Here is a 26,897-nt window from a genome sequence, read left to right on the forward strand (position 1 = left end):
ATGGCTCTTACAGAAAATAGAGGTTCAATTCCCAGCACCCCCACATCAGGGGGCAGTTCATCAGTACCCTAAACTCCAGCTCCAGGGGATCTAACAGCACTGGCCCCCACAGATGCCTTCACTCACATGCACATTTTCACACACAGACACACACATAAATAAAAAATGTAAGACAACGTTTAGAGATAAAACCTTTTGTGAGCCAGTGAGGAGACTGGGAGTGAATGTGTTTTTAGCCAAGCCTGATGACTGGAGTTCAATTCCCAGGATGCAAATGGTGGGAAGAGAGAACTGATTCAGACAAGTTGCCCTCTGACCTCCACACACATGCCCCCATACAAACACATATGCACACATACCCACACACAGACACACATACTAAATAAGCAAATGCATGCAATACAATTTTTAATAAAACAAAAAAACACATTTTTGCAAGGTACACACAATGGGGAATGTCTCCAGCTTTTAGTCACCTGTATCCTTCCTCCTGCCCTCCTCCCTGCTTCCCTTGCTTGTGAGGACCCCAGGATTCTCTCAAGGAGGCTGGCTTCCTTCTGCCCTGCCTGCTAACATCTGCAGAAACCATTGAGAACCTGGATATAAACACGCTCCCTGGCTTCAGTCCCTTAGTTAGCAGTGACAGAAAGCATTGATAACCCCCCGGGGACCAGAGGCATTCCACAGTCAGTGGGCAAAGCTTGCAGCTCCCAGGAACAAGGACCCAAAATGCTCTTGCCAGAGCCCCCTCCGTCCCTTTGAACAGGGTCACAGAGTTCTGCTAAGTAATCCCACTCTGGTTTGAAGCCTCCATTTCAGCTTCTGGCTCTCGCACATCAAACCAAGGGGAAGGACCTCCTCAGGACTGAGCATTAAGTGGCTTACTGGCAGCTGGAAGGGTAATAACTGCTTGTCTTTGAGTATGAACTGCCACTAGCCAATGACACATGCTATTAGCCATGTAAATGAAAGTGTTCAAAAATCTCAGCGATGAGCCTAAATTGAAAGGAAGAAAGAAGCCAGACAGTGGGATTCAAAGAAAAACAACTCCCAAGCACGACGGTCCCTGTCTGTATTCTTTTTACTGAGATTACAACGAAATTTGCTTTTAGGAGCTGGGGAGATGGCTCAGTTGGTAAGAGATTCGCTGAACAAGCATGAGGTCCTAGTTCAATCCCCAGTATCCATTGTGGGCTGAGGAGCCAAACACAGCAGCAATAGGAAAGCTGACATGAAAGGGTCCTTCCTTGGAGCTCACTGGCCAGCAAGCCTAGCTGAACCGGTAAGCTTGGCCAGTATCAAAATATAAGGCAGAAAGAGAGAAAAAACACCTGAGGTCAACCTTTGCCCCCACCAAACACACACACACACACACACACACACACACACACACACACACACACACACACACCTGTACACATCCACACTAACACATACATACAACTACATACACCAAAATGAAATCTGTCATTGTCTGGGATGCTTGCCTACAGGGAGACAAGCAGATTCCTAGATCTTCTGATACTTTGATTGCCTGCTCCAAACTCCTTCACTCTGATCTTGCACCTCCTGTGCCCGTCCCGCATGTTCACTTAACTCACAGCCAGGATCCTTCAGCCAAGCTACCCCAGGTCTATCACCCAGCGGATGTCATGTAGGCTCACCCAGGCGGATGGCAGACCCAGCAAAGGGAGGGAGCATCTTCAACTTACCACCACCTTCGTTGCGAACATGTACTTGTCACGAAGCTGAAAGTCCCTCACTTCCTCCAGAACCACTTCCTGGTTTTCCCGGGACTGGAAGAAGTCTGTACTGCGGAACACCGTGGAGAACCCAAAGGGTTCGTGCCGCTCAATGTAGATAGTGTTTGGCTGGTCATAGGGGTCGATTCCCCTGGAAGGAAGAAGCAACCATTACCATTTCCTATTCGGTCACCTAATGCACAGACATTTCACTGTGTGTGGACAACTGGCCAGGATCTAAGGCCGCACGATTCCAATTACACTCTGCCTCAAGCATATGCCTTTGGCTGTACCTTAGCTAGGGCTAGAGATTGGGGAATTGCCGTTTGTGAAGTGTTTTACTCTGCTATGGCTGGTTCCAAAGCATCATGGGATTAGCTCAAGGCGATCTCTGGCCCTGCTTTCAAAGAGCAGAAAAAGCAAAAGATGGGACGTGTCTGAATAAATAAGCAATGGGCTGCAGGAGGCACGAGGCAAGCTCCTGGTGCCAAACTCAGAACCTCAGGGATGAGAGGCATTTTCCCCAGGTGCCACAGACTCAAAAGTGCAGCAGCAGACAGGGCACACATTAGGACCCTCTGAGCCAAATGGGCTGATCCTCAGACCTTTGCCTTCCTGTCGACGACGACAGACATCCTAACCCATGCCATCTGGAGTCATCCTACCAGTACACTTCATCTCCCATGAGGCTTTGCCAGCATGGGTGGCATCCTTCAGAGAGGGGATGCACACTTGTCCCTCTATGCTTCTGTGAACACCTCTGTGTAGAGGTGCCCTCTGTACAAGCTCCAGTCCTCCGACTAAACCCTACTTTCCTCTGAGATCAGGTTCAAATCACTATCCTCCAAGAAGCCTTCCCAGTGCTCCTCTTTCTCCTCCCAACGTAAGCCATACGTCTCTGCAACACTCATTATCAAGCCCTTTATAGGAGTTTTAACTCAACTTAAGGTATGAAGGTACTGAGGCTGGGTGAATTCTGGAGTCAGTCTCATTACACTGTAGTGGAGCCTCTTATCACTGAATCACATGTTTTTGTGCAAGCTTCTTGGGCATGTCACTCTTGCCTGGGGAGGCTGGGATACTAGGACCGGTGGCTGAAGAGATGCTCACTGTATTGGGTGCATGGACCACCAAGATAGATACTAGCCCCAACTGCAACGTTAGGTAAAAAGTACACTGGAGAAGGTCTGAGCTAGCGCCCTCAAAAAAAGCACCACCCAGAAGCTGCCTAAACCACTGATGCACCCAGGCTTCCTGACACACAAAACACGCCATGGCTGGTGAACCAGCCAATGGAAAATTCACTGGAAAGTCAAGAGAAGAACTCCACAGTAGCCGTGCAGCGATGACTCGGGCATTGTGCTGAGGGCCTCATTTCTGCAGCCGCCTGTACACAGTTCCACATGCCACAGGGCCGTGGCACTCAGTATAATGGAGGTGAGGATCAATTCCAATTCCTCCCGAGATGGACTGTCAGGGCCATGCTCATCAAAGAAAACAGATTCTTTTAAAAGGAAGAAACAAACCCGGGGAGACAGTGCAGTCATTAAGGTAGGGCTGATGCACGAGCAAGAGAGCCAGAAGCCACAGTCACATAGGGTGTGGGATTTCATGACGCCGGCACTGGGAAGGTGCAGGGCTCTAGCCAGCAGGCTCCAAGTTCAATGAAAGACTCTATCTCAAAAACATGGGGCTGGAGAGATGGCTCGGTGGTAAGAGCACTGACCGCTCTTCCAAAGGACCCAGGTTCAATTCCCAGCACCCACATGGCAGCTCACAACTGTCTGTAACTCCAAGATCTGACACTCATACTAAGGTACATAAAAATTAAATTTAAATAAATTATTTTTTTTAATTTAAGACAGAAACTTAGAAGGATACCCAATATCAACCCCTCTGGCCTACACACACATACACACACACACACACACACACACACACACACACACACACACGAAGAAGAAGAAGAAGACAAGAAATACAAGGGGCGAGTCTCATTTCACACTAGGGAAGACTTGACGTTGGCCCTGCAATCTGGACTCTGAGGAGAGTGGTGGAGAAGCCAGAAGCCTGGGCCGGGCGTGGGAGAAATCCATTCCTCCCGATCAGATGCTCGTGTGGGGGCGGCTGGTGACATGTTCTCTTCTCCACAATTAGAAGTACTGATTAAAGTACTTCCTCTAGCCTAGAGGATATGCAAATGAAAAGGAGGCTGCTGGGTATTTTTAAAAGGCAGAGAGGAAGAAACCCTTCTTGACATATTTTGAGATGAGTTCACTTCTATTATCCCTGTCTCCAGCCAAAAGAGGAAGCCAAGGTCTAGAGGCAAAACACTTCCTCCCTCCCATTCTAGCCCTCTCCCCTCATCTGTATTTGGACCTCCTAATTCTGGGATTGGCTCCACCTACAACCTCTGATACTCTGGCATCTCCTCACCTTCTAGCTCCTCTCCAGATCTTAGATAATTCTTGTTCTCTCTTCCTAGGGGGATGGGGGTTATTTGGATCCACTGTCTATTTCTAAGCATGGTCGCCCAGTGGGATCCATCTGCCCTCGCCCACTGCCCCACAGGGAAGCTGCTGGGCCACCCATGAATGGACTCCCCTGCTACAGGTCTTTCCCTGGCCTGTCTTGCCAGTCTCCAGCACTGGACATGTATTTACCAGCCTTCTCTGCCCTGGCCCCTGCCTGATGCTCCCAGTTGGACAAGCATGGTGGATCAAACCTGTGTCATCCCCTGAAAGATCAGCTTGCACTCTTACTTACGTTGGGGGAAATTTAGGAAGAAATCCCCCCAAGCCACCTGAAATCCCAACACTAGACGTCCAAGGATCTGAAATAAAGTGGGCCAATCTCTCAACACGCCTGGGTGCCTGCAGAAGTTACAGAACAAAGTCCTAAGCTAACTGCTCCTGCGTTTAGTAGTCATGCTTGGCTTGCCCTCTCAATACGCTGTTCACTAAAGTGATAAAAGATCATTTGGAGACTGGAGAGATGGCTCAGTGGTTAAGCATACTCCCAGCAAGCACCAGGTGGCTCACAACCACCTGTAACTGCAGTGATCCAGTGCCCTCTTCTGACTCTGTATGGGCCAGGCATAAATGTACAAGCAGGTAAAACATTCATGCATACTTTTTTGGGGGGCGGGGGGTTTCGAGACAGGTTTTCTCTGTGTAGCCTTTGCTGTCCTGGACTCACTTTGTAGACCAGGCTGGCCTCCAACTCACAGCGATCCGCCTGCCTCCGCCTCTCAGAGTGCTGGGATTAAAGGCGGGAGCCACCAAGCCTGGCTAAATCTAATTTTCTTTAAATCAATTCATCCTCATAAAGCAAAGGAAAGGTATGATCTCTCTGAATGGAGGCTGTCCTTACATGACAGTACAGTTATAATTTTCCTAAAACACCCACAGCCTCTGCCCAAGGAAAATAACCAAAGACTCAGAAAAGCTGCCTGCTAGGAAAAGGAAGGCCATGTGACTTAAAAGATGTTTCACTGTAGGGGCCCTGCCCCTCCCCCAACCCCTCCTTCTTCAGCATTCTTAGTTACTAAGGAAGGAATATCAACTTGAAAACATTCAGTTCAAACAAAGATACACAAGCAATATACAGAGGCAGTATCTACATCCTATTGGCCCACTACATTTAATATAGACTAAAACTGAGCGTAAACCTCCGAAGATAAGTAATAACTGACAAACAGAAGCATGCATACAACCTGTCTCATATCACACCTAAGGGGCCTAATCTCAACTATATAAAGAGTCCCCAAAAACCAACAAGAAGACTACCAATCAAAAAAAGGGCCAAGGGGCATTAGCAGACATGCCTCAAAAGAAGAGCATTTTACTTTGTTTTGTTTCTTTTTATTTATTTATTTATGTATTCATTGAGACAGGGTTTCTCTGTGTATCCATAGCTGCCCTGAAACTTGTTAAGAAGAGTATGTTTTTAAAAATAATGCTTGATTACAAGTTCAAGGTCATTGCCAAATACACAGAGTGGAAGGCTAACCAGCACTACATTAGGCCTGTCTTTAGTGGGGGGGTGGGGGGCGCAGTACTTAAGCAGAGGAAAGACAGCCAAACTCATTCATAATGAGAAAATGCAAATCAGAGCTGAATGAGACACTGTGCCCTTAGCTGTAGAGAGAGACGCTATTCTATTCTGCTGAGATGAAAGTAAATTTGACAATGGCCATGGAAAATTTGGCAATGTCTACCCATGTTACAATTCCCCTGGGGACTCAGCAGTGCGCAAAACTATCAAAACCTCTTCCCTGCGACGCTTTCATCCTATTGAAGGCGAACAGTTAATACGCCAAACAACTGTAGGCTAGAGGTAATAAAGGATTACACACAAAAAGAATAGCATATAGCTGAACTAACAGAGTAATGCTTGTAATTCTAAGTAGACCCTTTAGAAAGCTCCCCACAGAAAAATAGCTATTACTTAAAAGACAACAGACAGGGGTGCTGGGAAAATGTGGAGAAAGGGGAATCTGCGTGTGGCACACTGTGTGAACCGAGGCTGGAGAGGATTCTGAAGAAATTAAAAATAGAGCTACCATATGACTGGGCAGCCTCTTTTCGGAGATGAAATCACTGCCTCTGAGATCTGCGCTCCCATGTTTACTGCGGCACAATTCGAGTTGAGACACCTAAGCATTCATTGACAGAAAAACGCATAAAGAGACTGTGGCATATAGATACAATGGAATATTAGTCAGCCTTCAAGATGAAACTATCATGTGACAACATGGAAAGACTAGAAGATATTATGTTAAGTCAAACAGGCCAGACACACAAAAAAGCATATGTTCTCACTTCTATCTAAAATTTTAAAAACTCCAGTGGGGCTGGGGAGAGGAGAGGAAAGTTCAAGAAAATCAAAGTAGAAGGCATGGAGGATAAAGACGCCTAAAGAGCTAATACACAGGATTAGACGTCATAATTGTAGCTTATGTCTGGAACTTTTGCTAAATGACTAGATTGCAGCTGCTCTTGTCACACACACAAGGGTAACCGCATGTGGCGACACATATAATTTGCCTCACTGTGGGCACCACTTTACCAACTGTATCTCTCCCCGAACAACGTACTCTAATAAAACGTAGGTAAATAAGTTAGATCTGATGGGTGAGTCTCAAGGACTGACAAACTAAGAGGGAAGGAAGTAAGAACAAGCTAGGAAAGAACATTCCAGGCAGAGAAAAGAACAAATACAAAGAAAAAGTGTCCTGTGCCCCGTGGTCTGTGCACAATTCATCTGAAGTAAATGACGCTGAGTGTAAAGGTGCAAAGGGGGGCTGGGGAGACTGCAGGGGGTAAGGTCCTCGCTATGCGAGACCGAGGACCCAAGTAGAGCACCCACGTAAAACATGTTCCTGCCTAGAACACTAGTGCTAGGGGCATGGGGAGACTGGTAGATCCCACTGACTCACTGGCCAGTCTAGTCAAACTACTGATATCTGGGTTTATTGAGAGACACCCCACACCCACCCCGTGTCTCAGAAGACAGGGCAGAATGCAGAAGACAGCCAGCATCAACCTCACATGTACACACACGCACACACAGACATGTGAGCATACACACGCCGAATATGCACAAAGGTTCAAAAGAGAACAGATACGATCTAACATGGTTCAAAATGATTGCTTTGTCTGTGTTGTGAGGACAAGAGTGACCTGCTAAAGGACAAGAGTGATCCCAGACAGACAGGTGAGACTCACAAGCAACAGCAGCGGCTTCAGGGAAAGCTGTGGCTGAGCAGGGTATGCAGAGAAGGTTGGTTAGGGGCAAGGGAGGTGGGTCAGTGGGTAGAGCACTTGCCGTGCAAGCAAAAGGACAGGAGCTCAGACCCTCAGCATCCAAGTTTAACAAAACATAACAAAACACAACAAAAATGAGCATGTGTGGAGGCCCACCTGTAATCCTAGCACTTGGGAGGCAGAGGCGGTTCCCTGGGACAAGATGGCTGACTAGACAAGCCAGAACTGGTGAGCTCTGGCTTCACAGGGAGACCCTCTCTCAATAAATAGGATGGAGAATAAAGGAGGAAGACATGGATGACAACTTCAAGCCTTTTACATGTACACACACTAGGCAAACATGTACCCACACATAACACGAACAACATGAAAACACAGGTCATTGAATCCATGAGATATCCAGCTGGACAAAGTGTGGAGCATAAAACAAACATGGAAGCAATAGCCTTCCCTCCTTTTTAGTTCTCTTTTCTATTGAGATAAGGTCTGACTATATCACCCTGTCTGTCCTGTAACTGGCTATGTAGACCAGACAGGGTGGCCTCAAAACACACAGAGAGGTCTGCCTTCCTCTCCCTCCCGAGTGCAGGGATCAAACTGCAATGTCTTTAAACTGATCCTAGACACTGGGTGAGGAAGTGACAGGGACCCCTGCAAACAGAACAATCAAGAGTCAGTTCAGGAGACAGAAGTCTGTGGTATCTCTCAGTTACTCATGGGAACAGAATGACCAAAGAATAAGACAAATCCACTCACCCTACCACCCAGTCCCAAGAATCCGTCCCACTCACTGCACACATGCAAACACCTGTGCTCAAGATCTTATGTTCTGCTGAGGTCACAGTACAAGGTAACAAGCAGCAATACTTAGCTAGACACAGGTGTACTTGTTGGACAGTCTGCGTCACTCTCCTCAAAACCTGAAGTGGCTCCCCAATGTTCTCAGAATTCACTCTAAATTCCTTCCTCTAACACTGTCAAACACTGCAGATCCTTTCTTTAATTTTGACCCCCCCCCCCCCGTGTGTGTGTGTGTGTGTGTGTGTGTGTGTGTGTGTGTCTGTATGGTGCTCAGAGGACAACATATGGGAGTTGGTTTTCTTCTTCCACCTGCGGCTTCTGGGAATCGAACTCAGGACAACAGGCTTGGTGGCAAGCACCTTTGCCACCTGAGTCATATTGCTGGCCCTCAATATGGCAGACTCTTATACAGTTTCTCTTCACAAACTTCAAACAATACACTGTCCAGGCAGGAAATTCAGTATTCCCCCATCCGAGTACCACAGTAATACAGAGCTGCGGCTATGAAGTCCTGTCTACAACTATCTACAGCGTGAGATTCCCTGCCTCCGGCCTGCCATACGCAGACTGGATGGAGAGCAAACAGATGCTTGTTGCTTTTTTCTCGATAGAGGGCAAACAGAGATGCTTTTCCCGCCTCCTCCAAAATGCGTGGCATGCACACAAAATGTCTTTTCTGACTTCCTAAACTATATTCTCCTCCATAACCGTATCCATAGATTTTTGTTTAGCCAGCATTGCAAAAGAACATGTAATGGATATATCAAAGTCTGGGTTTTTATACCAGGAAAATGCAACTCATGAAATAATTCCCTGAATGTGGGAGTGTTTAGGAGCTCTAGGACATGCAAGTGCCTCAGGGTTCCCCCAGATCCTCTAACCAACTGAAAACACCCCCCATTTCTCACCCCCAACTGGTGAGTTTGTTCGATGTGCAATTCTACTTCTCAGGCCAGAGCAGCATATTTCTTGAGCCAAGTGCCTCACATTTCCTGAGAGCAACATATGCCCTGTTATAGTTTAAGCCTGTATATTTTGAATACTGGCTCCTAGACAGAAGCTGCGGGGCCTACAGGAGGTAGGGCCTGGCTGGCAGAAGAAGGTGAATAGGGTCAGTCCTTCGAAAATCATATCCTGCTCCTAGTTCCTTCCTCATTCTGTCTTCTGGTCTGCTGTGATGTGAACTGCCTCTCCCACTGCCACGAGCTGGCTGGCATGATAAACTCTTACTGTCTGACACTGGGAACTAAAATAATCCCCTTGTTCCTGTCAGGTATTTTGGTCCCAGTCATGGTAATTAGCTAATCCAAGCTCCAGGGGGTAGGAGACAGGAGGCTTTCTTTGTATGCCGGGATTTGCCACGCAGCACAACTTACCAAGAGAAGGACTTCACGTGTTCCTGAATCATGATCCAGGTCTGGCCAAAGTCATCTGACTTCCATAGCTGCAGAGACCAAAACGACAAAAAACAGTCATGACATAAGAGACACATGTGCCACTGCATGACATCATCAATCTCCAGCACCAACTGAAACCCCGCCCTCCATGGGGCACCGTGAGGACAGGCACTGAGGCACAGCACAGCAAACAGGAAGAGAAGAAGGTCAGATCTGTTCTCTAGAGCAGCTGGAAGGAGAACTGAGTGAGACTTGCCTTCCGTGTATGGGTTGTCTCACTGCTCGAGTGAGGAGGTGTCAGGACAGGAATTTTGCCTAGCATGTGCAAGGCCCAGGGTTCCTTCCCCAGTACTGCAAAAACCAAAGCAAACATGGGGAAACAATGCAATTGTCCACTGAGGGATGAAGTGATATGCAGGACATCCACACAAGAGTATATGATCCTCTTGGCAAAAGAAAGGCGATCCTGCCAGGCAGTGGTGGCGCACGCCTTTAATCCAAGCACTTGGGAGGCAGAGACAGGCAGATCTTTGTGAGTTCGAGGCCAGCATGGTCTACAAAGTGAGTCCAGGAAAGAAGAAGAAGAAGAAGAAGAAGAAGAAGAAGAAGAAGAAGAAGAAGAAGAGAAGAAGAAGAAGAAGAAGAAGAAGAAGAAGAAGAAGAAGAAGAAGAAGAAGAAGAAGAAGAAGAAGAAGAAGAAGAAGAAGAAGAAGAAGAAGAAGAAGAAGGCCATCTTGGCATATGACTTGGAAAACACTGTTCTTAGTGAAATACGCCAGACAGAAAAAGGTAAATCATGTAATTCTACTTACATGAGGGACCCAGAGCAGCCAAGACCAGAGGCTGAAAGTACAAATGGTGGGGCAGGGAGACACAAGGAGTCTGGGTTTAACATAGACAGGATTTCAGCTGATACAAAATGGAGAGAGAGTTCTGGAGCGGGGTGGTGGTGATACGGCACAACAGAAATATAACTGCTATCCATCAACTGATCACAGAAAAACCTTAAAATGTTAAGGTTCTAAAAAATAAAAATACACTAAAAAGAGAATCAAAATATAATCTGTAGGGCCATGGGAACAGCATGGTGGTGGCAGAATATTCATCTGTCATAATAAAAAGCCCTGGGTCCGATACCCAGCCTCAAATAAGTGGATATGCTTTGGTCACTTCAATTGACTGCAGAGGGCACTGGCCAAGCCCAGAGCACAAAGATCAGCCAAAAGCATGAATGTGGCCAGTGAGTAATGAACTAGCTCATCTTTACCCAGTCCCTGCAACCTGGAGATACCAGAGGCTTCCACGGGCCCCAGCAAAGAAGCTTGAGAAGTCTGAGACCAAAACTAACAAGAGTCCACCCCCACTGGTAAGTTGACCCTCCCCTAAGCTTAGGTTACTCTCTAAGGCTTGCAACAGTAAACAGATCTGTGTTTTGGTTCAACAACCACAGAGCCAAAAAAATTGTTCCAAGGCTCTTTTGAGCAAAAGCGCTAAGTCTCCCCAGCCAGAACGCATCCAGGACTTGCAGAGGTCAAAGGTTTACGCCCTACTAGTATTCACAGCTTGACACATTTGAGCCTTGAGAGGGAAATTCTACACAGGCTCTCCCCCACCTGTTAGTTTCCTTCAAACTTGGTTCAAAATGGGAGACGCACAGCGTTCACTTTTTAACACACGGCCATGCACAAACACAAAGGAAGACTATTAAAGTTTACAACTTCAAACAAATGCTAGTGCAGTATGCTTAAGGTGAGGGCCAAGATAAAGATGAGTGGCAGCACACTTGCTTGGCAGACTTCGTGGGCTGGGTTCAATCCCAGTTTGTCAAAAGCCAAAGAAAATAAATTTGGCACAGAGTAGAGAAGTGGAACAGAAATATGTCAGGAGGCCTCAGAAGAGGTCAGGCTCCAGAGGTCTCACATGAGTCTCTCTAATCAAATCTCAGGGCCTCAACTTACCCCACAGGCTCACAAAGATGCCTATACACCAAGAAAAGCCTAGTGTTGAAGTCACAGGACCTGCCAAGTGTTGGGTGCTGACTGCTGCCAGGGACAGAGAGAGAGGGGGCCAAGAGGAGTATACTTTTCCTTAGCTGTGGTAAGTGAAATAGTAGCTACAAAGACTAACCCTGAGGGACAAGGAGGAAGAGGGAGGAGGTGAGGTCATGAGAAGGACACAAAATCCACCCAAACAGAGCAGAAAATTCCAAAAGAAACTCTCTCTCTCTCTGTCTCTCTCTCTCTCTCTCTCTCTCTCTCTCTCTCTCTCTCTCTCTCTCTCTCTCTCTCTCTCTGTCTCTCTCTCTCATGCATACATGGACACATACACACTCTACTACACGTAGAAACACACACATGAACACATGCACACATGCTCATATGCACACACACATAAACACGCACGCGCTTACGTCTGTGCTCCAGAAAGGTCTTACCTGCTTGTTGGGGTGAGACCTGTCAAAGCCCAAGAGGAGGTTAGAGGCCTTGCTATGGAGGAGGAGGTCAGCTGCCCGGAATGGGATGGAGAAGCCATGGATAGTGCTGCAGAAGTCAAACGTGATCCAGAGGTATTGTGCATAAGCATCTACAAAGATGTACTGCAAGAGAGAACAGGCAGTCTCAGAGCAGCGTCTGGCCAGAGCCACCTGACAGGTCTCTAAAGCATGGGCAAGCACCTCTGTGTCAGAGGGCATGGCACTAACAGGGTTTCCTCTTCTTTCACTACATCACCTGGCAACCAAAAGATGCTGAATGCATCAAACCAGGCTCAGTTAGGATAGGGGGGTGCAAGGAGGAGAGATGATAGCTCAGTTGGAAGGTTCGGGCTTTGCACACACTAGGATCTATCCTTTTAAAAAAAAATGTGGAGTATACCTGAGGAGCAATACCAGAGATTGTCCTCTGACCCTCGTGTGACACACCCAAGTAAAGGCATGCAGAGACGGGCCAGGTAAGACTACAAAGGGAGCTTGTTTAACCAGGTCATGAGGCTGGCAAACCTTCCTGGTGTTTTTTATGTCTTCCAATTGACTTGGCCATTCTTGCTCATTGGCTGGCCGCTTAGTCACTGTGCTGCTGTGGTAAAACATCAACCGAATGACTTATTTGGCTTACAGGCCCCAATCATAGTTCATGACTGAGGAAAAGTCAGGAACTCAAGTGGGCGCAGAGGAACCATGGAAGACAGTAGCTATCTGCCTTGCTCCCCGTGGCTTGTTCAATTTGTTTTCTTTGTTGTTTTGTTTTTTGGGTTTTCAAGACAGGGTTTCTCTGTGTGGCCTTGGCTGTCCTGGACTCACTTGTAGACCAGGCTGGCCTCAAACTCACAGAGATCTACCTGCCTCTGCCTTCCCTGAGTGCTGGGATTACATGAGTGTGCCACTGCGCCCTGTTCAATTTGCTTTCTTATACAGCCCTGGACCACCTACCTAGATGTGACACCACTCATAGTAGACTAGGCCCTCCTATATGTACTTATTAATCAAGAAAATGCCCCACAGACTTGACTACAGGCCAGTTGGATGGAGGCAATTTGTCCATTGACGTTCCCTCTTCCCAGACAACTCTAGTTGTGTCGACTTGATTAAAAAAAAAAAAACCTCACTAGCATTGAAGGCATAATGTCTACAAGAACATTCCGTGTCTTGAGGAATGTGACTTTGGGCACAAGGAGGAAGTTAGGGGCTGTTAGACAGGTTTGATGACAGGCTCAGAGGCCTAAGAAAAAAATCAGGGAACAAGCCTGAGAAGCTCAGATGAGACAAGAGCCTAGGGGGAGGCAGTGGTAGCCAGGTTCCCTGAAGAACAGGGGTGACCCAGAGGACCAGATAATGAATCAGAGCTAGGACTATGGGGACCCAGCACCACCCACAACCAATTCTTCACATGATAGAAGGCAGCCAATTCAAGGGAATCAGTCCAAGGACATTTTCCTCCATAGCAGATGAGCTTCCAGTTTCGAAGCCCCCCCCCCATCAGCCTGCGTGCGAGAAGCTGGCCTGCACAGATTCCCACCTACTGGCTGTTGTCCCTCCTTCATGCTCCTTTGCGTGTGTCCTCCTCCCTCCCACCTTCCTACCCCCTACCCCTCACCCCTACCTCCCCTCATCCCCCGCCCCTCACCTCCCTCACCCCCCACCTCCCCTCATCCCTCACCCCTCACCCCCCACCTCCCCTCATCCCCCACCCCTCACCCCCCACCTCCCCTCATCCCCCACCCCTCACCCCCCACCCCCATGCTCTTTCTCTTGTACTTCCTCTCAAGGATCTAGTGTAAATCTCACCCTGTGCAGAAGCCTAATTAAATCTAAGGAAAAGGTAGTAAATGTTTTGAAAGCAAGAACTGCTCTAAGCAAACTCAGTGCAATAAAAACAATTACGACCCTAGCAAGAACATCATAATTTTTGCCACGGATGCCTTCCCTAGAAATAGCTTGCCTTCCTGCTCTCAAGCCACATTGGCTCCTTGGGAAGGCAGTGCTTCAATTAGAAGGGATTGCTACGGAAATCTGTGTCAGGCCTTCCTACAACATCACATGCGCGAATCTAAAATAGCATACAGCTAGCCACTGATTATGATAAGCTAACGTTTTTTCTGGTTTGTTTAGTTGGTTGGACACTGAAGCTCACGGCAGCTAAATGCCCAAGATGACGCAGGAGCAGAGTCACATCCAGCTTGTGCACTGCCCAATTTTTAACAGTCCATCAGTCCTTAGTGCTGTCTGAACCAGAGGCAGCACTGCCTGATCTCAGAGCTTTTCACCGTGCGATTTAACTCACGGATGTGCCTCCTCTCCTCAGATGTTCCTCAGTGTCTGCCTGGAAACGCAGCTCCCTTCACCTTCTACAACACCCCGCTGAAGGTCCCATGCTCCTCAGATGACAATTCTGGACTTTCTCTCCACCTCTCCCGTTGGACGCTTAGAGTCTTAATGTCCTTTACTGATGCAGCCTCAACCCCTGCCTTTAAGAATGAATACCGAATACTGGCTATAGTTTGGATGGGGCTTGTCCCATTCAAGTTGACGAATTAGAAACTTGGCCCCCGGTGAGGCGACGTAAAGTGATGAGACCCTAAAGGTGCAGCATCTCAGCACTGGGGAGATAGCTCAGTCCACAAAATACTGTTTGTGCAAACACGAGGACCTGAGTTCAGATCCTCAGCTGCCAGACAAAAAGCCAGGTGTCGGGGTTCCTCCCTCCAATCCCATCACTAGGGACTAACAATGCCTCATTTGGGGACCTTTCTCTGTCCCTTCCCCTCTAATACGTTCCCTAAAATGCTCCTGACCACCACTCCCTGACTCAGAGGTATTCTCAGGGCTCCCCACAGCCCTCAAGGGGGGGGCTATACCCCCAAATAGCAGACAGGGTGGCAATGCAGAGCATCCACCCTGCACAGATGCCATAAGCCAGCTCCCTGGAGTCTCTCCACCCATGCCGTCCCCCTCAGTATAGGCTCCTACCAAGCCTGCTCCCATTACTAACATCAAATCTACACCCCAAGCCCCATTCCTAATCCTCAGCACCCCAGAAAGGCCTCACCACCTCGAGTAATCCCCTTCCCACTTAGGAACAGGCTTCACTCATCACCCACAGCATCTTTTTTTTTTTTAATATTTTATTAATTTATTCATATTACATCTCAATTGTTATCCCATCCCTTGTATCCTCCCATTCCTCCCTCCCTCCCATTTTCCCCTTACTCCGCTCCCCTATGACTGTGACTGAGGGGGACCTCCTCCCCCTGTATATGCTCATAGGGTATCAAGTCTCTTCTTGGTAGGCTGTTATCCTTCCTCTGTGTGCCATCAGGCCTCCCCATCAAGGGGACGACCCACAGCATCTCTTACACCTTGATGTTGCGTCATATGTCACACGCACGATAGAGAAGAACAGAATGTACTACCATGCTCTTAAGTTTCTAAAATCCTTGCTGTTGAGGTCCGTGGTGGCCAACCACACGGATTGGCCAACAGACCTGACCTACTCACTGCTTCCTAAATTGAGCTCTCAGGAGCATCTCTGCCTACTCTTAAGTTCAGCAGCCTGTTTGTAATCACTTAATATCCTAGAGGTACTTCTGGGAAGATAAATAAGTAGTTTTATGTCAACTTGTCACAAGCTACAGTCATCAGAGACGAGGGAGTCTCAACTGAGAAACAGCCTCCATAAGATGAGGCTGTAGGCAAGCCTCTAGGGCATTTTCTTAAAGAGTGATTGATGGGGCAGGGCCCAGCCTATTGTAGGTGGTTTCATGCCTGGGCTGGTGGTCCTGGGTTCTATAAGAAAGCAGGCTGAGCAAGCCACTAAGAGCAAGGCAGTAAGGAGCACCCCTCCATGGCCTCTGCATTACAACATTTGATAATGAACTATTGTATGGAACTGTGAGAGGGAAAAAAAAAAACCTTTCCTCCCTAAGCTGATTTGGTCATGGCATTTCATCACAGCCATAGAAACCCTAACTGGGACAGTAAGCTTCAGAATTTAATCCACACAATGACCTTTGTCCAGCTTTAGTGCAGGTGTGGTGATGAGTCAGAAGCACAGAGAAAGCAAGCAGGGAAGGAAGAAAAACAAACCGTTTACTGTTTCCCCACATCCACCCCCAGCCTGGAAGAAGACAGGATTCATTTGCACTTCTGCTAAGGTTAGACTGCAAAGCCTAACTGTGCTTTGGTGGCCCTTGACAAAGAGCCCAGACACAGAAAGCCACAGCCTGCCTGACTGTGCGTGCCTTCAAGGCGAACAGGGCTTCCGCACACCAGCTCAGGGCGCAGCGTGTGAGACCAAGAAGCAGCAGTGGAATATAAGCGTGTCTCCATCACAAGGCAAAGCCACAGGCTAAAGGGGAGTGCCCCTTCACATCCTCCCTCCAGGTCCCTGGCTGCCCCTCCTTAAGGTCCAGACTGTCCAGAGCTATTGTCGGCATCAACTTGAGAGACTGACAGCCCCGCTGGGCATCTTTACACAGGTGACAGGACTGCGCCTGGCACTCTTGACAGTGAGGTACCCAGCCTTGTGTGGCTTTTCTCAAGAAGTGGTAAGCCTGGTGAGGCAATATTTGCCTTCCAGGGGACAAAGGTAAAAGTAACAAACACCACCAGCATAGTCAGTGTCATCACTTCCTTCCGGAGATATCTGGGGAGGGTGACAGCTTTGTCTGGGGAAGTAGACGTGCTACAGAAAAGGCCCCCTCCCTCCTTTCCTCCCACCCTCCCTCCCTCCCTCCCTCTATCTTCATGGTTGTAGGCTTCACCTCCAACTGTCATTATGTTCTCCAGAAAGGCAGCTGCTTTGCTTCCTGAGTCCACATCCCTGCCAAGTCCAGAGCACGCATGGCCAGCTCACCATGAGAACCCTAAGATGCACACCGCGCCCCTGAGCTATAAACACACTGCGCTCACCTCTCCATACAACGCCGAGGTCTCTGCAGTGTGATCACTCAGTATCCCCTACTTCCTTCTTGCCCCAACATAGCAGGTGCTCTATACCTCCTGCAGACCAAAAGCTCCAAAAGCTCGGATCTTCTGCCTGTTCTAAACATGGTCACAGAAGCTCGAAGCATCCTTCCTGTCTTCAGGCCTGTGGTCTCCGCCACTGTTTGTAATCAGAAACAGGTAGGAAGGCACAACTTGCCTACATCTGGGCCCTAAGCTAGAAGGGCATGCTGACACTAGAAAGGGGCATGCCCAGGGCAGGGAAGGAGGCTTCAAGTCCAAGACTTCAGCCAGAGTCAGCTCTGAGATGGGGTGGAAACCTGCTGGTGATAATAATAATGGGGGAAGCACACCGTGGTAACACAGTCTCAGTTCATTTGTTTCTTGAGGAGTAAGTGTACAGAGAACTATCCAGAAGCAGCCAGCCCTTAGCAAGCCCAATCCCTGATGGAGAGTCTCACCTCTTACAATCCCATAAGGTGACCACTCCCCACCTCTAGGAGCCCTCAAGACCAGCCTGACTCAGGAGGAAGGGCAGTAGGGGTGTGGTTAAGGCCAGTGGTGAAGTGTAAACCAGGGCCAGCTTCTCTCGTTTCTTCTTGCTTTCCCCTTGGGATGCACACAGCTAACTACTAGCTGCCCATTTACCCTGAGGTCATCAGGTGGAGATGATTATTTACCTAGCACGCACCAGCAATGACTATGCCAGTCTTTGGGTTGGTTTTTGGTTGGTTTGTTTGTTTTTTCTTGGTCTGTATCAGCTGGTAAACACCCACTGCCTGGAACCATCCCCAGTGCTTCCTCTTAAAGCACTAGCGGCCAGGCCCCCATGGAGGAAGGAGAGGGAAGTGGGGGCAGGGGGGTCGGAGGAGAGTAGCAAATGGATAGAACACCTTCTCCACAAAGACAACAACTAAAAGAGCCCTCCCAGACCCAGATAGATCCCTCTAGAAAAGGTCTGTTCTGATGGGTCAGGGAAACCACATGAATTGCTAAACCTTTTTAATGCAGCTTCCCCGCTAGGAGACCCCCAAAGCAACCTGAGAAACCAACACCAGGGCCATCGAAGAAGGACCCTGTGGCCTTGGCCCAGCAGGTCCTTTCTGGAAAAGTAGACCGACAGCAGCTCGCCTCACCTGAGGAGGCTTTTAGTGCTGGGGGATTCTCAGCCTAGGGACATTTCCTAGAAGAAGCCATGGCGTCCCACGCCTGGAAACACAGGATCCAATATAACTCCCAGGGAAAAGCGCTACCAAATGGCAGAAAGCCTAGTGGGCTGTCAGGTTCCAGGCATGTTCTGCCAGCTCTATTTGCCTGTGGCCCAGGGGAAAGGTCAATGCTTTCTCCAGATGCAACTGCCTGGGGGTACTGATCAAAGAAGCAAGGAGGCTAAACATGCCAAGTGGGGTTAGCATGGGCATAAGGCTCAGGCACAGCCACAGCCACACCTGCTTCTTGGGGTTTCTTCTCTATACCCATATAGGTTCTAAGAAGAGAGAAAGAAAAAATTTGTGCGCGCGCGAGCACACACACACACACACACACACACACACACACACACGCACGCACGCACGCACGCACGCACGCACGCACGCGCGCGCGCACATACACACATACTCTTGGAGGCCCATGATTAGCACTGTGTACCTAGGAAACGCTCCAGCCACCAGTGAGTCAGGCACTTTATTGGTTGGCAGATTTTCTGCGGTTGAACCTGCCCTTCCTTGTTTGTCCAGAAATCCTGCCTGACCAAGTACTCGCTCTGACTATGCAAAGATCCACCTTGAGAACTTCATTCTGTCACCAACTCCCACATTAGATGGGGAAAAAAAGTAGCTGGTGACCCACATGCACTGCAAAGATGGCAAAAGGCTCCGCGGCCCAGGCCCCTTCGGTACAGCCATCTTCCCAGAATGCACTGCACTGAAGCCAGAGCCTCCTTACCCTCTTGTTGTCTGCCGGGCTATGATAGAACTGGGAGATCACGGCCTCGCTGCTGTTTCCCACGCCAAAGTTCAGCTTCTCCGAAATCTTATTGAATGATTTTCCATAGTCATAAGACACATAAACCTGGAACACACAGAAGGGCGGGGGAGGGGAGAAGAAAAGAGTCAGTGAGATGCCAAACAGAGCAGCCTTTAACTGCACCTCCAAATCATAGCTCCTCACTCTGGATCCTCAAAGAGCGGGGTCCCCCAGGGGGAGTCCCTGATGCTAACCATGAACTTCTGATTAGCATTAATTACATGACCCACAAAGGGGAAGCAGAAGACTTCCGGCCCCAAAGTTAGAGCACACCGTCCTGAGGCACCAGGAGCACCTGGCAAACACTGTCAGTCGAACACCCTCCTCCTGCTGGGTGAAGTGCTCCAGGCCCGATGCAGACAGAGTGCCCTCCGAGAGGAAAGGGGGCTGAAAGTGTTTTTGCATCTGTTGAAATGTCCCCCAAAAGGTAATCAGGAGAACTGAATTCCTCGTCACTCGGCCGGGAAGCTTGCATTCCATACCTGAAGAGAGAAACCCATCAAAGGCCTCCAGTGAGATGGCGAGGCAGAGGTGCTGCCAGCAGACTGGGCGGGGGCAGCTCGGTGGTACAGCGTTCATCTAGTACACACAAGGCCCTACACCTAACACAGGCATGCATGCATATGCACAATCAGTATCAGAATCCACTCCTGCACTACTGTTTTGTGACCACAGCACGGGAGACGGGAGCAGCAGCAGCAGCAGCAGCAAGGTCCTGGACCCTACCTACCAATAGACCTCCTGGCTTCTAGCCGTACAGTAACCACAAAGGCACAACATAAGAATGGCAGTCATCTACGCACTGTGCACAGACAACGCTGATCAGACAACGCTGATCCGATCAGGAATGAGCTCAGGTTACATGCACAGCCACCCTACCCGGAGAGTACAATTGCAAAGTCATTTCATAGAGAAGACCATGGGCCTTTTGAGATTAGGGACTTGCCTAGGTAACAACATAGGAAGTCAACCTGGCAGGGGGCAGAAGAGATGGTGCAGTGGTCAAGAGGGCTTGCTGCTCTTCCAAAGGAATGGAGTTCAGTTGCCAGCACCCACATCACATCAGGGAGCTCTCAACCAATCACTTGTAACTTCAGCTGCAGGGATCTGATGCCCCCTTCTGGCCTCCACAAGTACCCACACATGCATATGCATACACATAAATAAATAACAAAATAAATCTAAAAGAAAAATTTAAAAAAGGAGCCAAGGGAGATAGATCCTGACCCAGAATGCCTCCCTTCAAGCTAGTGACCTCTGAAGCCACTTGAAGAATAAAATGTTAGTTGTTGGGTTATTTTTAACCTAGACTTTACTGTCTGTGAGATATGAAATATTAATATAATCAAGGGATAAAAAACAAATCTGATAGATGAATATCACACTGTTATTTTTCAATTACTTTGGGGAACAAAAATAATTGAGGAAAGCATGGAAGAAAAACAGCAGGCAATTTCCAAGGAGAGACTGGCTGGACTCAACCCAGAAACTATATTGTCATCCCTGCCCATCTAATTCAACTACAAATAAGCCTTGAGGTTTTAACAGGAGCCAAGTCCAGCACTGGGCACCAGACACACACAGACATAAAAGACATGGTCCTCAGACAAGGATGGGCCCTATGGACATGTGAGTGCTTGCTTGTTAATGAGGCCATGAAAAAGCTGTAAAGGACAGGAGGCTGCACTCGGAGCACTGAGACAAGGGGCTCATTACCATTTAATTTGTGTCAAGGTGAAAGGAGTCAGGGTGTGTCTGCCTCTAACTGGGTCACCTCAGAAGGAACCATTCACAGTACAGAGCTGCCACAGAGGCAGCTGCAGCCGGCTGCCAGGGTGATAGTTCACAAATAACCCAAGTTATCTACAAAAGACCAAGTGGAACTTTCTTGCATTCTGCGTGCCGAGAATGGGCATGGGCATCCCAGAAAGGTTCAAAAGTTGTATAGGCCAAACAAATGGCTTCTTAAATAGGGAACTAAGCAAGGCCCCTATCAACTCCAACATCCTGTGGCATGATAATCCACTGTGAGAGGCGCAAATGGGATCCTGTGTTTACACCAAAGCAGGATTGTCCAGTATGCACTATTCCCTCCCACACATTTGCCCTCTTCTCTGTGGCTTCGGGGTACCTAGTGTGTGCCCATTAGTCAACAAGACTTATGTAATGAACAAATACGGCTATAAACCAAAGAATGAGTAAATGAATGTGCCTAACCAGTGAACAAAGAGAGAGAAAGAGAGAACTGAATTACCTGGTGAGACATGGGGAAGACAGTTCTCAGTATCCTCGGTAGACAGGTCCCAGAGTCCCCATGGATACTAAAATCCAGTGTCACTCGAGTCTCTGAGATAAAATACCATAGAACCTACATGGATTCTCCCATATACTTTAAACCATCTCTAAGCTGCTTATAACTAAGACAGCACACGTCTTATGGTATGTGGATGAATACTTATTTGTACGGCATTGTTTTAACAATGATAAGGCGGGGGGGGGGGGGCGGGGGGGGATGGCTGCTCATGGTCAGAGTGGGTACGACCTTCTGCCCTTACATTTTCGCTTCACCAGCCATATAATCATGGATGCAGAGCACACAGAGCCAGAGGATCTGTTGTAACAGTTCCCTGTTGAGATAGTAAAAGCAAAGCTTCACCGCAGCAAATGACTGGCCCAAGGTCACACCGGCTGTAAGCCTTGCCAGGCCCTGGAGATTCCAAGCCTCTTGTCTTTTCGCTCTGCACGTTTCTACCCTCGTGGAGATGGTCCCTTTCATCATGCATAATGTCAGGAGGTCTAGCCAGAAGGGAGAAAAGACCTAGGTAGGCAGATTACAAAGACTTCCTGAGATTCTCAACCACACGGCTGACAGGGTGTATGTGGTGGTAAAATGGCTTCCTCGTGACACCTGCGGAACGAGCTGGGCGTCTCTTGAGCCTTACACTTAATAGAGGTTAAGAGGAAGTTGATGAGGACCTGCCCTACGCCCGAAGCTTATCACCGCCGCTCATCAACCTGCCTTGCCTTGTCGGCGTTGAACAATCCCTTCAAGCTATTTTTATCCCGTCCTTGTAACTTCTTACCTTCTCTTTGGCAGACATAGACCATGCTCAGGCCCCTGGGCACAGTTATCCCTCCACACTGACAGCACAAAAGGCCTCTGAGGGTAGTGGTAAGTGGAATGGTGGCTTTGCAGTCACTGTCCTGCACCCTGAGTACACATTCTATTTGGGGCTGTCTGTTGCTCACGGCAGCAATGATGCTGCTGACTCACTGCCCACTGCCATTGCCAGGTGAGCCTGAGCAGACACCGCGTGCTTGCTGTCTGCTGCCCGTACAGTCTGTTTTCTTCCAGGTATAGGCTTCTTCACTAACGAGGCCTCTCTGACCTCAATATGACACTGTTCTTTAAAGAAAAGAAAAAAAAAATCCATTGTGGGAGGGTTACTAAACTACCCCAAGGTCCCAATTAAATCATTTCCTCACTCACAAAGATAGTCCTTTGAAGTTCCATGTAGTTCAAAATTATATAATAATAATAATAATAATAATAATAATAATAATAATAATAATAATAATAATGATGATGGAGGGGAGGAGAAGGAGCGACTGAAATGTCAGAAGGCATCTCCTCCCCTGGCACTGCCCCCCAAGCCTTTTATAGCTCTGCTATGATCTTAATGGGACTAACAAACACCCGGGCAAGACACTGGCCAAATGCAGACTCTGAGTGGCGTCTGCCTGGCATGGAAGCTCACACCTTCAATTTCAGGACCAGAGGGGCTAAGGCAAGGAAAAGGAAGGCGTTCAATGCTAACCTGGGCTACATAGTCAGTCTCAGGCCAGCCAGGAACCACAATGTGAGAACATGTCCCAAAGAAAATGGAAAAAGAAATGGGGAAAAAAAGAAAATCTGGGGTGTTTCCTTATACTCTGCATTTCTAAGCAGCTCCCCGAAAACACTCATGTGGCTGGCCTACATGCCATACTTTGTGTACCATTCTAGTTTGCCTTCTTTTGCTGTGATAAAAGCACAGACCAACAGCATCTTAGGGAAGAATGGGTCTGTTTGGCTTACAGGTTACAGCTCACCATCCTCAGAAGCCAAAGCAGGAACTCAAAGCAAGAACCTGGAGGCAGGAACTGAAGCAGAGGTCATAGAGGAACGCCAGTTACTGGCTTGCTCCCCATGCCTCCCTCAGCCCGCCTTTCATACAACCTAGGACCCCTAGCCCCATGGTGGCACCACTCACAGTGTTCTGGGCCATCCCACATCAATTGTTAATAAAAAAACAAACAAACAAACAAACAAACAAACAAACAAAAAACCACCCCCATACACTAACTAGCCTACAGGCCAATCTGATGGGAGGCTTTTCTCAAATGACTGTAGCTTGTGTCAAGTTCACAAAAATTAACCAGCACAGCTACCAAAGTTTGGGTCGTTTGTTTTTGCAGTAATGAGAGTCAAACCCAGAAGCTTGTATATCCAGGCAATTGTTTTGCTAACCACTGTGCTATACAACTGGGCTGTACACACAGCACCCCAGCCACGGAGATAAACACAGTGGGGCCAACAATAGGGAACCAGAACCTCTAAAGCTGTGAGTCAAAATAAACTTTTCTCTTTATAAGCTGATTTGTCTCAAGTATTTTGTTATAGTAATCAAAAAAAAAAAAAAGGCTAAGATAATGTAAATTACTTGGCTCAAAGTCCGTTTATTTATAAATGGCAGAGACAGGATTCTAGCCCAAGCATGGGAGTTTTGCCACCTAGTTGATCCAGGGAGGAACTAATCATAAAATCACACTGGTCTACGGACAAGAATGAGTCTTATTATTCATGGCATTTTGGTTGATTCTGATCCTTTGGTATATATTGTCCTTAGGTAGCATTTTTTGTCATTTATATTGCACCTGTGTACTTCCCTGTGCCTCCTCGTTGTTAGTTGATTGATTGTTTGTTTGCTTTGTTTTGGAGGGTAGATGGGGTATCTAATTTGTTGTTTGAGACAAAAGCTTACTCTGTAGCCCAGGGTAGGCTAGAACTCACAATCCCCCTGCCTCGGTCTCTTGAGCGTTAGTATCACACACTTGTGTGCTTTCCAAAATGCATAATCAGAAAGCAAAACTAAGAAACTAGGAAGAGCGGTGACAAGCCATAGCCTATGATGCAGTTCATCAACTCATTACGGGAACAGGTCACCTTCACGGGAGACAACCCTTAGCTGAGGACCACTGATGCGGACGGTTTGGTTTGCTTTTTGCTTAAGAACACGCCATGTGGGAGCCCAGTGTGCAGGCCCACCCTTGTTTACGTTCAGAATACTCATGACCTCAGCCACTCTCCGCCCTTCACACAGGTCCTTACTTGCATGCAAGCTCTTTCCCTTCAGATGGGGCCTTTCTGAACCATGCTTCCAGTTCCCTTTAAGGAACGTCTGGATTGTTCCCTCGCCAGTGCCACCGACTCTGCCTCTGAGTCACAGTTTATTTTTGCACTAACTTTTCACATCTGAGCATCTCAGTTTCGGCTGCCAATTCTTTAATGCGGTTTGCGCACGGACAGAGGAAAAATTCTGCCATTTCTATTTATTAACTCCGGACGTTAAGTTCCCTTTCCATTTAATCTTCTCTCATAAGCCATCCCATAGTAATGACTTCAAATGGCCAATAAGCTCTTCAAAACACACAAACACTCGCACAGAGTGAGGGCTGAGTTGGATAGGCTGGTAATACTTGGGTGACCAACACTCCTGACTCAACCAAGAATGAGAGGGTCTGACGTGTGAGGTTTCAGTGCTTGGCACAGAAAAATGGTCCATCATTTCATTATGCTCCTCCCCCATCTCCCACTGACATGCTAAGTGACCAACTGTGAATTCACTTGTGCCCTAAGCCCCTTTTCATGTCCAACAAAAATATTAAACAATGCTTAAATACATTTACCTATTTTGCAAAATCAAATATTTTCTGAAAAACAAAGGGGATTATTTTTCAGGCATAAATACTCTGAAGATAGCTCAACATAGAATAGCATAGAGCTAGCTTCTATGCCTAAAGAGACTGCTATTACCAGGCAGTAGACTAAACAGGCACACAGGTAGGTAACCACTGAGCATTATAAGGCCAGCGGGCATTCACACACAGCCACCCATATATGGCCACAGCTACTGCTTGCAAACCTTGAACATATTTATTTATAAATTGGCCTAAGTTGTTGCCCCAAACAAGTCTGGCCTTGCTCAAAATCAAAACACCCAGACTAGCCATTATCTGCATTATCCCACGCTCCATGGCTCAGAATGCTCCCTAGGCAGAGCTCTGCTGCTGATAGCCAGCACTTCTGCAAGCCTCGCTGACTGTGGCTGCCATAAACAACTTCTCTAGAAAACATCCCTAGGCTCCCCTTGAATAGATCCAACTGGGACAGGGGGTTCTCAGACACCAAACGTACATGCAGAAGTGTACCTTTAAAGCAAGAGTATAGGGAAAGGGGGCCTCTGCCCAAAATCCAGGGTGAGGAAAGGTCTAGCTACAAGGCTCACCCTTGTGAAGAAGGCAGATACCAACGGGAAGGCAGGGACTGTGTCTTTGCCCACAAGGAGTCTGGACTGCAGACTTGGGAGGCACGGACCAACTCTGACCCTAGATTTTCACTTGGCCTACATGGTACTAGCAAGAACTATACTTTAGCTGCCAACTAGTAAGGCTTAGCACCTTTACACAGAAAGACCTCTGGGCTGGGGGGTAAGAGAGGTTGCCTAGCAAGTGCCAGACCCTGGGTTCCACCCCGAGCACCACAGAATTAAACAAAAGACCTATGACCTCCAGCTGAACAGTTGGAAGATCTGTACTGAACGAGTCCCCTGCGTGGCCTCCAGGACCTGAGACCTGTTCACCGCAGCTCTGAAAAGTATTTCTGCTGCTTCCTAGTGCCTCTCTACCACTCACCATGCAACCGTCACCACACTGACATGAAGAAACTGAAGATGTTTCTTGAGCCTCTGTCTCTTTTGAAGGTGCAGAAATACCTTGCTGTCCAAGGCCACAGACAAGACAGTCTTTTGGGCTATAAAGACCATGGAAGTGCCAGGCATGATGGTGTACGCCTTTAAAGCCAACACTGGGGGAAGCAGGGATTGGATCAAGGCCAGCCTAATCTACATGAGAGGCTCCAGACTAATCTAGGCTAAATAGCGAGACCCTGCCTCAAAATAAAAAAACAAACAAACAAACAAACCAAAACAAAACCTTGGAGGCAGCTTCCCTCTAATTTCGGATCTGAAGGTCTTGCACAGGCTTGTAACAAGTTTGTAACCTTCGTTTTCATTTCTTCAAAGTATCTAACAACAACATCCACAGAAACAGTGGGAATTAAGAGTTAAGAGAATTTTGTGTCAACTGGACAGACAGCTCATGCTCAAAACCCCAGCACTAGAGAGACAGAGAGAGAACTGCTGTGCGTTTAAGGCCAAAAGACAGCAATGGTAGCTATGGAGTGTGCTGGAGAATGAGGCCCTGTAACAAAAAACATATAAATGGCAGGTGATAGTTATCAATAGAGAGGCTGTAAGATATGTAGACTGACAGATGCCAGATAGATAGATAGATGATAGATAGATGCATACATACATACATACATACATACATACATACATACACACATAGGTGGTAGATGATTAACTGAAAGATAGATAGATAGATAGATAGATAGATAGATAGA

General features: G+C 47.8%; 1 protein-coding gene across 1 annotated transcript in view; it reads right to left on the minus strand.

The window, feature by feature from the left end:
- The window catches only part of Sorl1 (sortilin related receptor 1), a 162,733-nt gene that overhangs the window by 118,049 nt on the left and 17,787 nt on the right, over positions 1-26,897 (minus strand). Inside the window, exons 3-6 of the mRNA XM_051156240.1 lie at positions 19,091-19,216; positions 12,143-12,304; positions 9,688-9,755; positions 1,713-1,893 (exon numbers count right to left, since the gene is read on the minus strand). Of these exons, the coding sequence (XP_051012197.1) occupies positions 1,713-1,893; positions 9,688-9,755; positions 12,143-12,304; positions 19,091-19,216 (537 nt within the window). The remainder of the gene's footprint in view (positions 1-1,712; positions 1,894-9,687; positions 9,756-12,142; positions 12,305-19,090; positions 19,217-26,897) is intronic.

Source organism: Acomys russatus, chromosome 14 (genome assembly GCF_903995435.1).
Source record: "Acomys russatus chromosome 14, mAcoRus1.1, whole genome shotgun sequence".
Lineage (NCBI taxonomy): Eukaryota > Metazoa > Chordata > Mammalia > Rodentia > Muridae > Acomys > Acomys russatus.